Here is a 13,262-nt window from a genome sequence, read left to right as displayed (position 1 = left end):
TTTGAGAATTATACTGTAGCTTATTATTATATAAAGCAGTGGCGGTTTACAGGGAGAAGGCTTTCGGGCTGAAGTCAGTAAATTGTGGAATTTGTAAAGAAATAAAAGCTACTGTTAGTCATATCTATGTTTAAAAAATCCACGTCCCCCCAATTCCGAGATCAGTAAAAGGGGTTTCTTCTAATCGTTACTGATATAAGGTAAAGAAATACCTGTAAAGACAGGCACGTATCCATAGAGAGGAAACGTCGAATAATGGAATTGCAGTGACGAAACTTCATTTGCTGAAGTTAATACTCCCTCCACCTCGAAACCCGAAGGCATACCTTTTCTTTAATTTTACTAGGAAATGATTTCCCCTCTGAGTGCTGAAAAAGGGCATTTCTTCACAGAAAATTGAAAATAAAAGTAAAAGTCTTTGATTTGTTGATAGAGATGGACAAGAGATTAGACTCAAATATTTTTGCGAAACAAGAGACGAGACTTTGGCATTTTTCATATCTCATATGTCCATCCATATTTATGAACTGTTTGGTCCTATCAATTTCAAAATGTCTTTTCGCAATGATTTTTATGCACTGACGGAATAATTTCATACGCGTCACTGTAAGGTTTCTCCTCAACCTGAGAACTTACAGTGAGGGTGCTGTCTCCTCGCTGAGTGAGCCTTTCATCCATCGCGACCTAGACATCGAGGCAGCGACCGCGACTTACACCTCGACCTCGATCGCGAGGTCTCTTCGGTATGTCTTTACCCTTAGATCAATTCAGAGATCCTATTATCAGAAAGTCTGAAAAACATTGAGCCTTTTCTGCATGAGATGGCGTTAATGTTCCAAATCTCAGGGTATTTGAGTTTCAGTGGGTCAAGCCCAATTTCATTTTGCAGCTGATAGTTGAAGGTACACAGAAAAATCCGTTCTCCGAACAGCGGTGTACTGTACAAATATACGGACTCCTCTTGCTTAGTACAGAAATCAGTACGGAGCATACGTTATCCGTATGCTACATAGACATTGCTCTTAGATGTTACATCATGCCGTTGCAGGATGTCTGATATCTAACAGTCTTCCTTATATTTTATATGTTACCTTGTTTCATACGGAAAATACGTACAGATGGAACACTTATACAGAAAGTATTATAAAACATGCGTTTTGAGTTATACGTTTGCTGTACGTTAAGTCCAAAAACTACAGGATTTACAAATGTAACATACGATTTTACGCATGCCACATACATTTTTTTCTCAATGTAGCAGGTGTACAAAAAGTGTTGCGTTATAATTCTTATAATCAGATATAAGATTTTGCGCCATGAAGATGAGTAAACTTTCCGCAGAAAGTCGCAAATGTTGCACAGGTTATCGAACAAAATGGTGCGTATGTGTGTCATAATGTTATTTTCAAATAACAATATATACAGTATATTCTCAGTATTAACCTTGAAGGACTCAATGCTATTTAGAAACCTGATAGTATGTGTGGAGCTGGAGAGCGCATGAAGTTTTTGCCGCCCCTTATTTAAATCCTCCTTCAAAATTCGTTCTAAAGCAGCGTTTCCCAACCGGTGTGCCGTGAATGGGCCGTTGGTGTGCCGCGAGGAAATCGAAACAAATTATTAATTCTATAGCAATCAAATTGCAAGACATAGTAAAAATGTATATTTGTATTTCACATTACTATGAACCTCTACTATAAATCAACAATTTTAAGTTTCATACCGTGTTACTTTTCTGTACATTTTTAATGTTGAAAAAAGTATTTTTTAAATCATTGTTACGACTATTAATTATTGCTTCTTTATTGTTGCAGACTATTTCGTAACTTGAAATTTTAAAATATCTTTCAACCCTTTCGACAAAGCAAACATGCATACAAATTACCTACATTTGTTTTCTAAAACTAAAAGAGATTTATTTCTGCTTTCATTATTTAGTGATCTTTCTTCTTAGTGAAAGATTGGATACAGTTTTCGAAAAAGAAAGCTTAGTTTTAAAAACCTGAGTCCAATATTTCATTGCTACAACTGTTTCTATTTTTAAATTAGAATGAAACATGAGCATAATGATTTACCAAGGGGGGAAACCAGTGACGGAGCTTTCTTCTCTGTGAGGAGATCAGTAATCACAAAAAAAAAAAAAAAAAAAAAAAAAAAAAACATGGTATTTTATATTTACAAATAATAATATCTATGAGTGTGCTGTGAGAATTCAAGTTACATCCGTAGTGTGCCGCAAGTTGAAAAAAGTTGGGAAACGCTATTCTAAAGTTATATATATACAACCATATAATTTTTGCTATAGGGAGTTGGACATCAAAACCTCGGCCCTAACATGTATTCTTCTATAACAAGCAAGTGATTGACTCTAATTTGAAAGCTATGGTATATACATCGATTCGATCCCAGGTTCCGCCAAGTAGGGTTTGTGGTGGATAAATACCATGTGCGTAAGTTTTCTCAAAGTCTTCATGTTCCCTTACACTTTCTTCATTTCATCATGATCGTCTATCTCCTCATCACCATCTCCCCTAGCTTCGATGCATAGTCGTGGTTTGCAGCAGGTTATACTTAAAAAAAAAAATCTTAAAAATCAGCGTTGCACCCTCTCCCTATCCCAAGATGATTAATTCTAACCATGCCACTATTTGCTAGGTATAGCATGAAGTAAAACAGAATGAAAAATGTCTATAGTTACGTCAAGGCAGAAGAAAGCGTTTGATTAATGAAAGCGAGTGATTGTGTAGAAATTGGGGAATGACAATGTGAGGAAACGTAAGAAAAACCACGGTATTGACGACCACAACCTCCCGTGGCCACGAATGAAACCAAGAATCCCTTCCAGAGCTGAGCACTTTACCATTGAGCTACCAAGCTGATCCTATTTTTGAACTAACTGAAACAATGTAAATATTAGATATAAGACATCGCTTTACAATTTTTAAAAATCAAATTATGCATATAGTTATTTGTTTATTAGTTTACACTTAGCTACTCTTTCAGAACCGAGGTTATATAAGACGCGAACTGGAATCCGAAACAACGTAATGCATTCAATTCCTTGCCACCAGGAATCGAATCGGGGACTATGTACACCAAAGAAGAACGCCATCCACTAGACCAGGGAGAAGGCTAGGTTTATATATTGATAAATCACTTCAATCAAAAATACATTTATGTCTTTCCTTTCCATTCTCAGCAAATATCATTAGAACAGATTTTCCTGAGATACACAGAATAACAGTTAATTGTTAAAACATACCTAATCTATCATATTGTGATAATGTCAAGTCTCTTTAAAACTTTATGTCTAATGTATTGTGCGTAGAAAGTAGCTCATTTTGAGGTTATTTTGTATAAGCAATGAAGAGTCTTGAACTAAGAAAAGGGATATAAGCAATAAAGGGACAACGTAGATTATCCCCCTTCACGTACAAAATCAATAAGATATTGTTTTACTACTGTAATTTGATATAAGAATCAACTGAACATCTCTAGCAATATTAAATGCAAATATAAGAACAATTTAGGTTAAGCTTACACTAGTTTTCTTTTTTTCTATTTTCATAGAAGTTGAAATAATTAACTTGAGGTTACAACTCTTCAAATATACTTTGCATCACATAAGATTGCTGGACAATGACTCTTGTCGTGGATCCTACATTTATAAGACAGTACTTAGGGTTTAGATCTTTTTCATCGTAATAGTGTGAACAGTAAGTTAAACAATATTACTTGAGGAACTCTCAACGTCCATGTGTAAAATTTCGTAGTATTTTAAATGTTTTCTTTTTTCGTTATTTATTTATTTTGTTAGGATGAATGGCACTATCAACGCACTGGAATTCGAGTTTGTGCTGTTTGTCCTGGAGTTACAGACACTGATATGATTCGAGGATCTAAAGCTCGACAAAAGGATAGTGCATGGGGTGAGGTAGCAGCTACTAATCTAGGAGCTCTTCCCTCACAAAAGTAAGGTTTAACACATTATTTAGGTTTAATTGCAGCTTGTAAGGTATGTAGAGGAAAGTGGGCGAATACCGCGCATCAAAGTTTCTCTATGATATCGCAGAGCATGATATTTGTAATGACAAGTGATAGGTAGCAAACAAGGAGTGAAACAATACAACATGTAACAGTTGGCTGTGCGCCCCATAATAACTGCGCAGTACGTACATGTTGAAAGAAAAAGTGGGAAGGTGCTTATAATTTGAGCAGAGACATTAAAATGTTGTGTGTTGGATGTGTTATGAAGAAGAACGAAATTATGTTGCTAACGTATGTAGGATACCATGTTCTATTAAAATATAAAACAACTACCCGACAATATTAGCATGTTTTATTTTCAGTTTTTTTTTTTTTTTGTGTGTGTGTGTGTGTGAAGGTGTATATGGGGTAATGGCGCGCAACGTATTCCATTAGTGCGCGGTCTTCCCTCTCATTGTTTTTAGGGGACAAAATATACTCAAAATTTTCTTCCCCTCTTATTTTCGCAGATGCGGAGAAAGTACCGGTACTTAAAAAAAGACTAAACGCAAAAGCTGGACAGAAGAAGCATTGTGCAAGTAGAGTTGACAATAGTTTGTGTTAATGTTTGCAGTAGGTCTTATTTCAAGTTTTGCCTCAAGTATTTTATTTCAAGTATAGTATTTCAAGTTTATTGTCTCTGTTTTCAGTATTTCAAGTTTATAGTACGTAGTAGATTATTAAATACATAAACATATGTTTGGTTTATATGTTACATTGGGTTATTTACTATTAGAAAATCATCTGCGCATCTATTACCCTACGGGGGTGGTGAACACCGCGCATTTGCCTCACTCACTTTTTTGCTTGTTTTTTCATGATGTAATGCAGTTGACATAATAGCTTATACATACATTTAAAGTTAAAGGATGTGATTATATGTTCTTGAGTTCTTAGTCATTTTCATCCCAAAATGTCTGCGTAATTCGCGATTAACCCTTAAGCGCGCGGTATTCACCCACTTTCCTCTATATATATTCGAAGGAAAACACAAAATATGTTTCACAATTGAAACATGATTCTCTTTGAAATTTGACTTATTTTCATTCATACGAAAACTTCTATTAAGGAGGCAGACTCTTAAAAATGATACAAAAGGTAACCATTTTTCTTCTGCCCGTTTTTCGTAAGTAAAAAGAGATAATAAAATGTAACTTATCACAATAATAGATAACGTTATTCTACATCCGAAAATACAAATCGGAAGAATTTTCAGTGTTACCATCCATAGAAATTACAGTGTGACCAGAATATAGATTACCCAAAAATCCAGGTAAAAGCAGTGACTAAAAAAAAAGAGCGACTGTTTATTACAAAATTATTTTGTACTGTATATTACAAAATTATTTTGTACTGTTTATTACAAAATAAATACAAATATTATTTGAAAATACTTAACAAGGAACCAAGATGACATGATAAGTCATCACTTACCGTTGAGTTCGTTTTTCTAGTTGCTGCCTTAACCAAGTTTTCTGGGTAATTCATATTCTAGCCACACTGTAATTTCTATGGATGGCAACACTGAAAATTCTTCCGATTTGTATTTTCGGGTGTAGTTGAGTTGAGTTGAGTTGATTTTGAGTTTAACGTCCGTTTCAGCAGCGAGGCTAAATGAGACTGGACCTACTCATTAACGTGGAATCCAAATCAAATGAGCTTTCGCCGATTTTCTGGTGTAGTATAACATTATCTATTATTATGGTAAGTTACATTTCATTATCTCTTTTCATTTACGAAAAACGGGCAAAAGAAAAATGGTTAGCTTTTGTATTATTTTTAGTAGTCTTCCCCCTTAAAGATCTACTTTCTTGGTACTATAAAAACTTGAAATGCCTATATTTCCGGGGAATACTGTAACGATTAATGTGTAAAAGTGAGTATAGTTCGACAGCAATAACTTGATGTCTGAGATGCTGAAACTGCAAAAAGTTGTAAACTAACACAATACTGTATTGACACCTGCCTACAACAATTTATTGAGATTAATCATTTCTAAGTATTACTTTCCCCATTTGTCTATATGACATCTTGTTACAGTATATTTAGCAAACATTCTGACTCAAAGATCAAGTAATTCTTGTCAAGTTCCAGTATATCTGTGTAATGAACACTAAAATTGCTCAGTTCTTGTATACGTTGAGTTCGTTATCCAAATTCTAAATTTATCTTGTCACTCCAGTCCTCCAATTTCCAAGTTCCCATATTCCTTTTACAACTACGAAAGAAAGGAATCTGTTATCTTGCACCCCTCAAGTGGTTAGTGGATCAAATCTAGGATTTGTCAACGGAACTATTATCCATTGTAAATTAAGATCAAGTGCCATAACTGTAAATTATCCAGTGTGTAAATTTGGATTCCTGCCTACATATTATGTATTTGGTTTCGTAGATTTCTATATGATTATGCACAATAAATTAGTTCATGTATGAAATCAAAATACAATGTAGATATTTTCTGAACTCAACGTAAGAATAAGAAATACATTCAGTATATTGGTATACTGATTAAATATAATTGTATATACGTCTTTCCAATAGGGTTGATGTCACTTCTGAGTGTTTAATGCATGTGATACGATGTGCTCCAACTGGAACTTGTTGGATTGCAGAAGGAGGAGAGTATTACCAAGTTCATGTTCCAGATCGCCAAACTTTCAGAACCAATTAATAGAAGATTGAAACCTTCTAGGTTTTAGATTGATTTATAATTATTGATCTGAAGAATTTCCTTAGGCATTATTCTGCCTGAAATTTGATACATTAATTATCTAACTTTCCATCTTATCTCCTAGATTGTATTTTGCTGTGTAAAATAGTGATGTGATATTTAATCTATAATTAAAGTATAGATATTGCAATATAGGAGATTAATAAAATACTAGATTCTAAACAATAGTTGTAATCATTTCAATGGAAATGTTGCATGCTTAAGACTTAAGTTTGCATATTGTTCTAAAATCTTATGTTGGCCTTTTTAAATGTGAAGTCTTACTTTCTGTTTTCTATATACGACTAGTTATCAAAAAATAAGGTTACAAAGCCTGTAGCGAAACATGTATACATTATTTCATACAACTAATCAGTCGCGGATTTACGATTTTGTTTCGGGGGTGGCTTTGTTAACTTTCGGGGGGGGGGGACTTTGCCTGAAAATGTGAAAATTCTGCAAGATATTTCATATGCTTTACTATAGTAAGTAAGATTTCGGGAGGGGCTTAAACCCGGAAGCCACCCCCCTAAATACGCCACTGCAACTAATATAGCCAACAGATAGTACATTCATTAGGTTATTTTTTTTCGACATAGTCTCCATATCAGTTGCATCGTGGGATGAGTTTGAAGATTCCCTTCTGGTAAAAATGCTGTCCTTGCGTGTTCAGCCACGTTGTGACGCGATGTTTCATCTCCTCGTACCGCAGAATATCGTGCACAATGTAACGAACGCTTCCGAACGACATTCCCAATTCTGCAATCAGATGCCATAACATGCTTCTTCTGTTGCCTTGAGTCAGCTCTTCCATTCGAGCTATGTTCAAATCAGTGCTGGATCGGCCATTGTGCTCCTCGTCGGTGACGTTTTACTCTACCAGCAAGCAAATTTTCGACACCATTATCCGACATGCTGACGAGATATTAGTCTCTTCGTAAACGTCTACCAGTTGCCGATGAATTTCAGCAGCGGTTACATGTTTCACCCACAGAAATCAAATAACTTTGCGGACCTCTTCGCGAGACCAGTTTTTAAAGCGAGTTGTCATTTGTGTTTATCTGCAACTAGCGCCGTAGGTGGTGGATGGCTGAAACTCTGCACAGTTGCCAACTCTATGAATCAAAATTACCGCACACTCCTCATTCCTCTATAACAGACGAAATACCAGAAATATTGGCGCTGTAACCTTAGTTTCTGATCCCCACCTCGTTCATTAATATTGCAAGACATCGATATAATTTACCACTTACTTTTTGTTAAACATGTTACATTTGGAAGTTTGATTCGGTATACTTTTTATTTAAACTCAATGGTTTTTGCTATCAGCTTAAGAGAGAAATTCTTGTCAGTTTGCAAAGTTACGAAAATCTTGCATCATCTCCTAATCATACGTTCTTGGTGATATTAGACCCTGTGTTAGTACTGGAAGAAATTGGTGGTAAACCAGTTGGTTAATTTATCTTTTAAATAATAAGGTTAGTTACTGTTATATCAAGTTTATTAATCAAGTAAAAAGATACATATGGAAATTTAGAACTCTGAATGACATTAAATCAAGGCAATGAATCTTCATAATCAATTTGTATTGGTTTAAGATGTTTAGAACAAAATTCAAATTATTTAAAAATAACTTTGTTCGAGGAGCAAATTCAATTTATTAAAATAAACAGCTTTGTTGACACTAATAAAATCAGATTTTAACGTTAATTCATAATTCTTACAACCAGAATATAAGTCCGAAACTTTTATAAGAGGCTACATTAAGAAATTGAAAATTGTAGATCATCACAAAAAGAACGCAGTTTATGACACTAGTAATAGAAATAGGTTATGAACAAATTTCCCATTTTGAAAGGAAGAAATTATTGTTTAACAAAGGACATCTGAAATATTTTTTATAAATGACTTCTAATTGTTTTTAATAACGGATACCTTGTACCTGAACAAAAACCTCTAAAATCGTCCAGACTAATATCATAAACTGCAACTCCGCCGAGACCCTTGATTTTTGCATATTGAGCTTTGTTTTCAACAGAATCTATATCATCATATCCAACCCACTGAGGAACTTTGTAAGCAAATGGGCCTGTTTTCTTTGAAGTATCTTTGATATTCTTCAGTCCTCCAACTGTAGTTATATTGGTACATATTTCATAGTAGGCAAGAAAACCAGGTTGCTTAGTAAAAGGTCCAGCTTCACCTGGTCCATTCGCTGGAGCTGGTGGAGTGAAATCATCTCCTGAAAGAGTCCACGACCTTCCAAACATCGGGATACCAAGGATAAGTTTTGAGCCTTGAGTTCCTCGTTCTAACCAAGACCGAACCGTGGCATCGATATTCGGAGAGTCATCACGTCCACTGGGTTTATACAAAGGTGCTGGATAATCAGCTTGATCCTTTTGTCTATACGGAGTAAAATAATCAAAAGTCATCAAATGAATTTGGTCCAAAAACGGAGACAAAGCATGAATATTATGGTACATGCTACCATTGACCAAAGGCAAAACTGAGGTAGTCAACATCAAATTTCCTGTGCTCAACGCCATTCTAAGCTCTCGTACCAAAGCTGTGAAACCCTCTCTGTTTTCATCAACATTTTCATCTTTACGACTGTCTGCAGCCCCGATCTTCCTCCTAAATCCATGCCACCAAGATCCGATCGTGCTTCGTTCTTTCTTGTAATCCTCGTAGAACGGCCATGCTAGATCCAATCCATCAAACCCATATTTCTTTACCATAAACTCGGCAGAGTTAATAAATATGGAACGTTTGTGTGAATCCCTTAATAATTCCAAATATTTATCTCTGACGTCTTTTTCTTTAGCCTCTGACGGTCCTCCCACAGAAAGAAGTATTTTTAATGTAGGATTCATCCGTTTCAAATTTGTAAATTCCCTGTAGTTATTTCTCCCAGATTCTAAATCAAGATACTCGTCTGATGCTTTCAGTCTATTAGTATTTGTATCTAATATCGCGTATCCATATATGATGTGGGTGCATAGTGGTAATTCTATATCCTGAGCAACCATTCTAACTGAACCTGCAAAATATAATTGAGGATTATGTAAAATAGATTAATCAAGTATGATACACTTGTACAAGTAGTTTATAGAACCTTTGACAATAAAGTTCGGTGAATGAAGTCTCTGTGCTCGACCTGGCAACACTGGCGCAACGAAACACTGCACACGAATAGCAACAGCTGCCGTCATTGTGGACCCACCGTTGTTCAATTGTGATTCAACTCTGGTCTGTGTGAGACGTGTTATACTAAGTGAGTGTTAATGTGTCCGGTTCCAAACTGATAACAGTAAAATGAACGAACAAAGGATCAACTTGAAGTTTTGTTTTAAGCTTGGCAAGACACCGAAAGAAACACATTATATGCTGGTACAGGTTTATGAAGATCAAGCAGTGTCTTTGAAGTGTATTTACGAGTGATTCGGCCGTTTTCGCGAAGGGCGGGATGGTGTTTCAGATAACCCCCGTAGCGGAAGGCCGCCAAACTCTTGCACAGACGAAAACATTGAAAAGGTAATGCCATTAATCACGAACGATCGCCGATTAACTGTGCGAATGATTGCTGAAGAATTGAATATTAGCCGTGAATCTGTGAGACTTATCTTCACCGACTTAGGGAAAAGGAAAACGTGTTGTCGACTCGTGCCACATTACTTGACTGATGTGCAGAAAAACACACGTGTTCTTGCCTCACAGGATTTTATCGCTTGGTGGATGAAAATTCAAATTTCTTGAACTGTATTGTTGCAAGAGGATGAATCCTGGTGTGTGACGTATGACCCGGAAACAAAACGCCAAAGCATGGAATGGCGTTTTCCTGCATCTCCTGGTAAAGAAAAGGTCAAAGCAGGAAAATCACGCATCAAAACGATGCAAATCATCTTTTTGACAGTAATGGCATAATCCACAAGGAACTTCTATCTGAGGAAACAACATTGAATGCTGCTATGTACGTTGAAATTTTGAGACCTTTTATGAAACGTGTACAAAGAGTACGACCCCAGTACTCAGAATAAGGTTCACGGTTTCTGGTTCACAACAATGCTCGCCTTCACACAGCCAATATCGTCAGACCATTCCTGGCCCAAAAGGGGGTGGTGCAAATTGACTATCCACCATACTCGCCAGATCTGAATCCTCACTTCTTCCTGTTCCCACGCCTCAAACTCGCGTTGAAAGGAAAGAGATTTGACGATATTTCAGACATCCAACGAAACGTGACGAGGCTTCTGAGCACCGTCCCGAAAGAAGACTTCTCAAAAAGTTTCCAGGACATGCACAGCCGTCCTTACAGTTGCATAGCCGCAGGAGGGGACTACTTCGAAGGACAGTGAGGTAAGTTTCATTCATATTGTATCTACTTTCTATTTATGGGATCATTCATCGAACTTTATTGTCAGAGGTTCTAAACAAACTTCGTTTAAGTTTTAGACAATGGAGCTTGAAACTGATATCAAATCCTTCATAATACAAATCTATATAGGTATGCATGAGAAGATAAAATGACAACCGAGTTAGTACATGATTGTAGTAATGGGAGCACACTAATACACTATTTGTCAATGAAACGATTTGTTATCTTATATCAAAAGGTAAACTATAGAGTATGCGCCAAAACAAACAGTACTGAAATCATATCGTTGACATTTATTTATTTATTTTAGAACATAATGAAACATAAGAAATGTTGTCAAATGGATGTCAACTAAATGTTACTCAATACATATTGTACATTTAAGTGAAATCGCACCTGTACATCATATGTTCATAATGTTGACCATTACGTCGCACACATTCTTTATCGCGGTCCAGTGATTGATGAACATTTGTTGCTACAACGACAAAACAAACGTCTCCTCTGTTAAATCCGATATACTGGTAGAGGATTATCTCTTCGGAAAATTGCTTCCATCAGCATATCCTATATGCAGACATCTGGGGACGTGAGATCAGGGGAGTGAGAAGGATATGGGAAATCCGTCCCACGGGAAATCAAGTGATATTCGAACTCTCGTTGCAGAAGGGCAAGAAACTCCCTTTCAGTGTGAGCAGTAGCTCTGTCTTGCTTTTAATATTATTGTGCTTTTGATATTAAAAGATGAAAATATATATTAATTTATTTTAATAATAAACACTATGTTTGATTGTTTAAAAGAGAAGATAAGGTAATCAATTTTATAAAATGTCCTTGGAAAAGGAAGTGAAAGACGTGAATTTACGTAACTCTCAAACTTTATTTGAGATTCTATAGTGCATATCAGGATTTCTCAACCGGTGGTATGCGAACCGCTGTTGGTGGTTCATGCTACTTAAGGATATATTAAAAAATTAATATGCTTAAGTGGTACGTGGGTTGAAAAGGTTGAGAACTTCTGGTGTATATGGTACGAAATTCACTTGAATTTTATTTTTCCGTTGTTTCTTTTTAAATAGTGTTCAATCTAAGAGAACCACAAGGGCAGGCCTTTAGGACCACTTGCAGTCTGCGGACTACAGTTTTAGAAACGCTAAGAAGATGTAATATATAATCTACTGCGAAAAGTGCATTAGTTAATTCTTCCAAAAAGATGTGGATGTGCTCAACGAATACAAAGATATTCCTGAATTCAACTCTGAAAGAAGTACGCATTTACGCTATATGTATACCAATCTCTTCTAAGATTCATTATATTACAGGGCTTCTTTGTTTTTTTTTTTTTCTGAATAGGTGTCAGATTGATAATTAATGTGGTGTGTCAGGCCGCATACGGAAATGTGCGTTTCCATAGCTAATGCAATTAGAGAAATGTTCGTGGGAATTGATGTATTTTAAAATTGTTTCAATGAATAACTCATACATTATTTTCGATATGGAATTTGAAATTCATTGAATCTCCGTGTGCAAAAGAAATTCAATTTTGTATGTAAGAATCGACTGGTTCTTGTATTTCTCATACGTATATAAATTTAATATGTATTATTTCTTAATAAGTATATTGTATTTAATTATTTTAACTAGGAGATATTGAAAATGATGACCGGAATGGTCATAGAATATTTAGTGGCTAATACTTTTCGAACGCGGCTGAATTCCAGTAAATATTTGTTAGATCTCATATCACAAATTTGATTACAACGGGATTGTATTTGTTGATAATTTGACAATTCTCACTAAAGAGTTCTTTAAACATGTTTTTATCATCAATATAAATACATAAACCCATAGAATAGGCCTATTCAATGATCAAAACTCTTATCACTTCAACCTTAAACTTGATCACTTAAAAACAAAATATAATTTCAACCATTACCTCTGAAAAATAGTTGTGTCTGTGCTGTAAAACATATTTAAGTTCCTGTTAAAGGATCCATGCTTTAGGCACTCAATCACATTAGAAATTCAAAATTATATAAATAATGCAATTGTCTATGTCCTCATGAATATGTATTATAGCTCACTACAGTATTGCCTCTGGAATCCGAACGCCACAGAACTCAACTACTTTGAATACAAACGAAAAAT

At 35.5% G+C, this 13,262-nt stretch overlaps 2 protein-coding genes across 8 annotated transcripts in view; one reads left to right on the top strand and one right to left on the bottom strand.

The window, feature by feature from the left end:
- LOC145668866 (uncharacterized) overlaps positions 1–6,931 on the top strand; it is a 131,548-nt gene extending 124,617 nt beyond the window's left edge. For 4 of the 7 annotated variants that reach the window (XM_081737095.1, XM_081737092.1, XM_081737096.1 and 1 more), the window contains 2 exons: positions 3,818–3,972; positions 6,568–6,930. In XM_081737095.1, coding sequence (XP_081593221.1) covers positions 3,818–3,972; positions 6,568–6,697 — 285 coding nt within the window. In that variant the 3' untranslated portion in view covers positions 6,698–6,930. Of the gene's footprint in view, positions 1–3,817; positions 3,973–6,567 lie in introns of all 7 variants that reach the window. The other 3 variants (XM_081737093.1, XM_081737094.1, XM_081737091.1) reach the window with 1 other exon arrangement.
- Positions 6,932–8,106: 1,175 nt separating this feature from the next.
- Positions 8,107–13,262, bottom strand: part of LOC145667906 (putative chitinase 10) — a 50,451-nt gene continuing 45,295 nt past the window's right edge. The window contains exon 7 of the mRNA XM_081735333.1: positions 8,107–9,779. Coding sequence (XP_081591459.1) covers positions 8,635–9,779 — 1,145 coding nt within the window. The 3' untranslated portion in view covers positions 8,107–8,634. The remainder of the gene's footprint in view (positions 9,780–13,262) is intronic.

Source organism: Thermobia domestica, chromosome 13 (genome assembly GCF_964235325.1).
Source record: "Thermobia domestica chromosome 13, izTheDome1.hap1.1, whole genome shotgun sequence".
Taxonomy (NCBI): domain Eukaryota; kingdom Metazoa; phylum Arthropoda; class Insecta; order Zygentoma; family Lepismatidae; genus Thermobia; species Thermobia domestica.
Note: the sequence above shows the minus strand (reverse complement) of the source record. Positions and strands in the feature narration are given on the sequence as shown.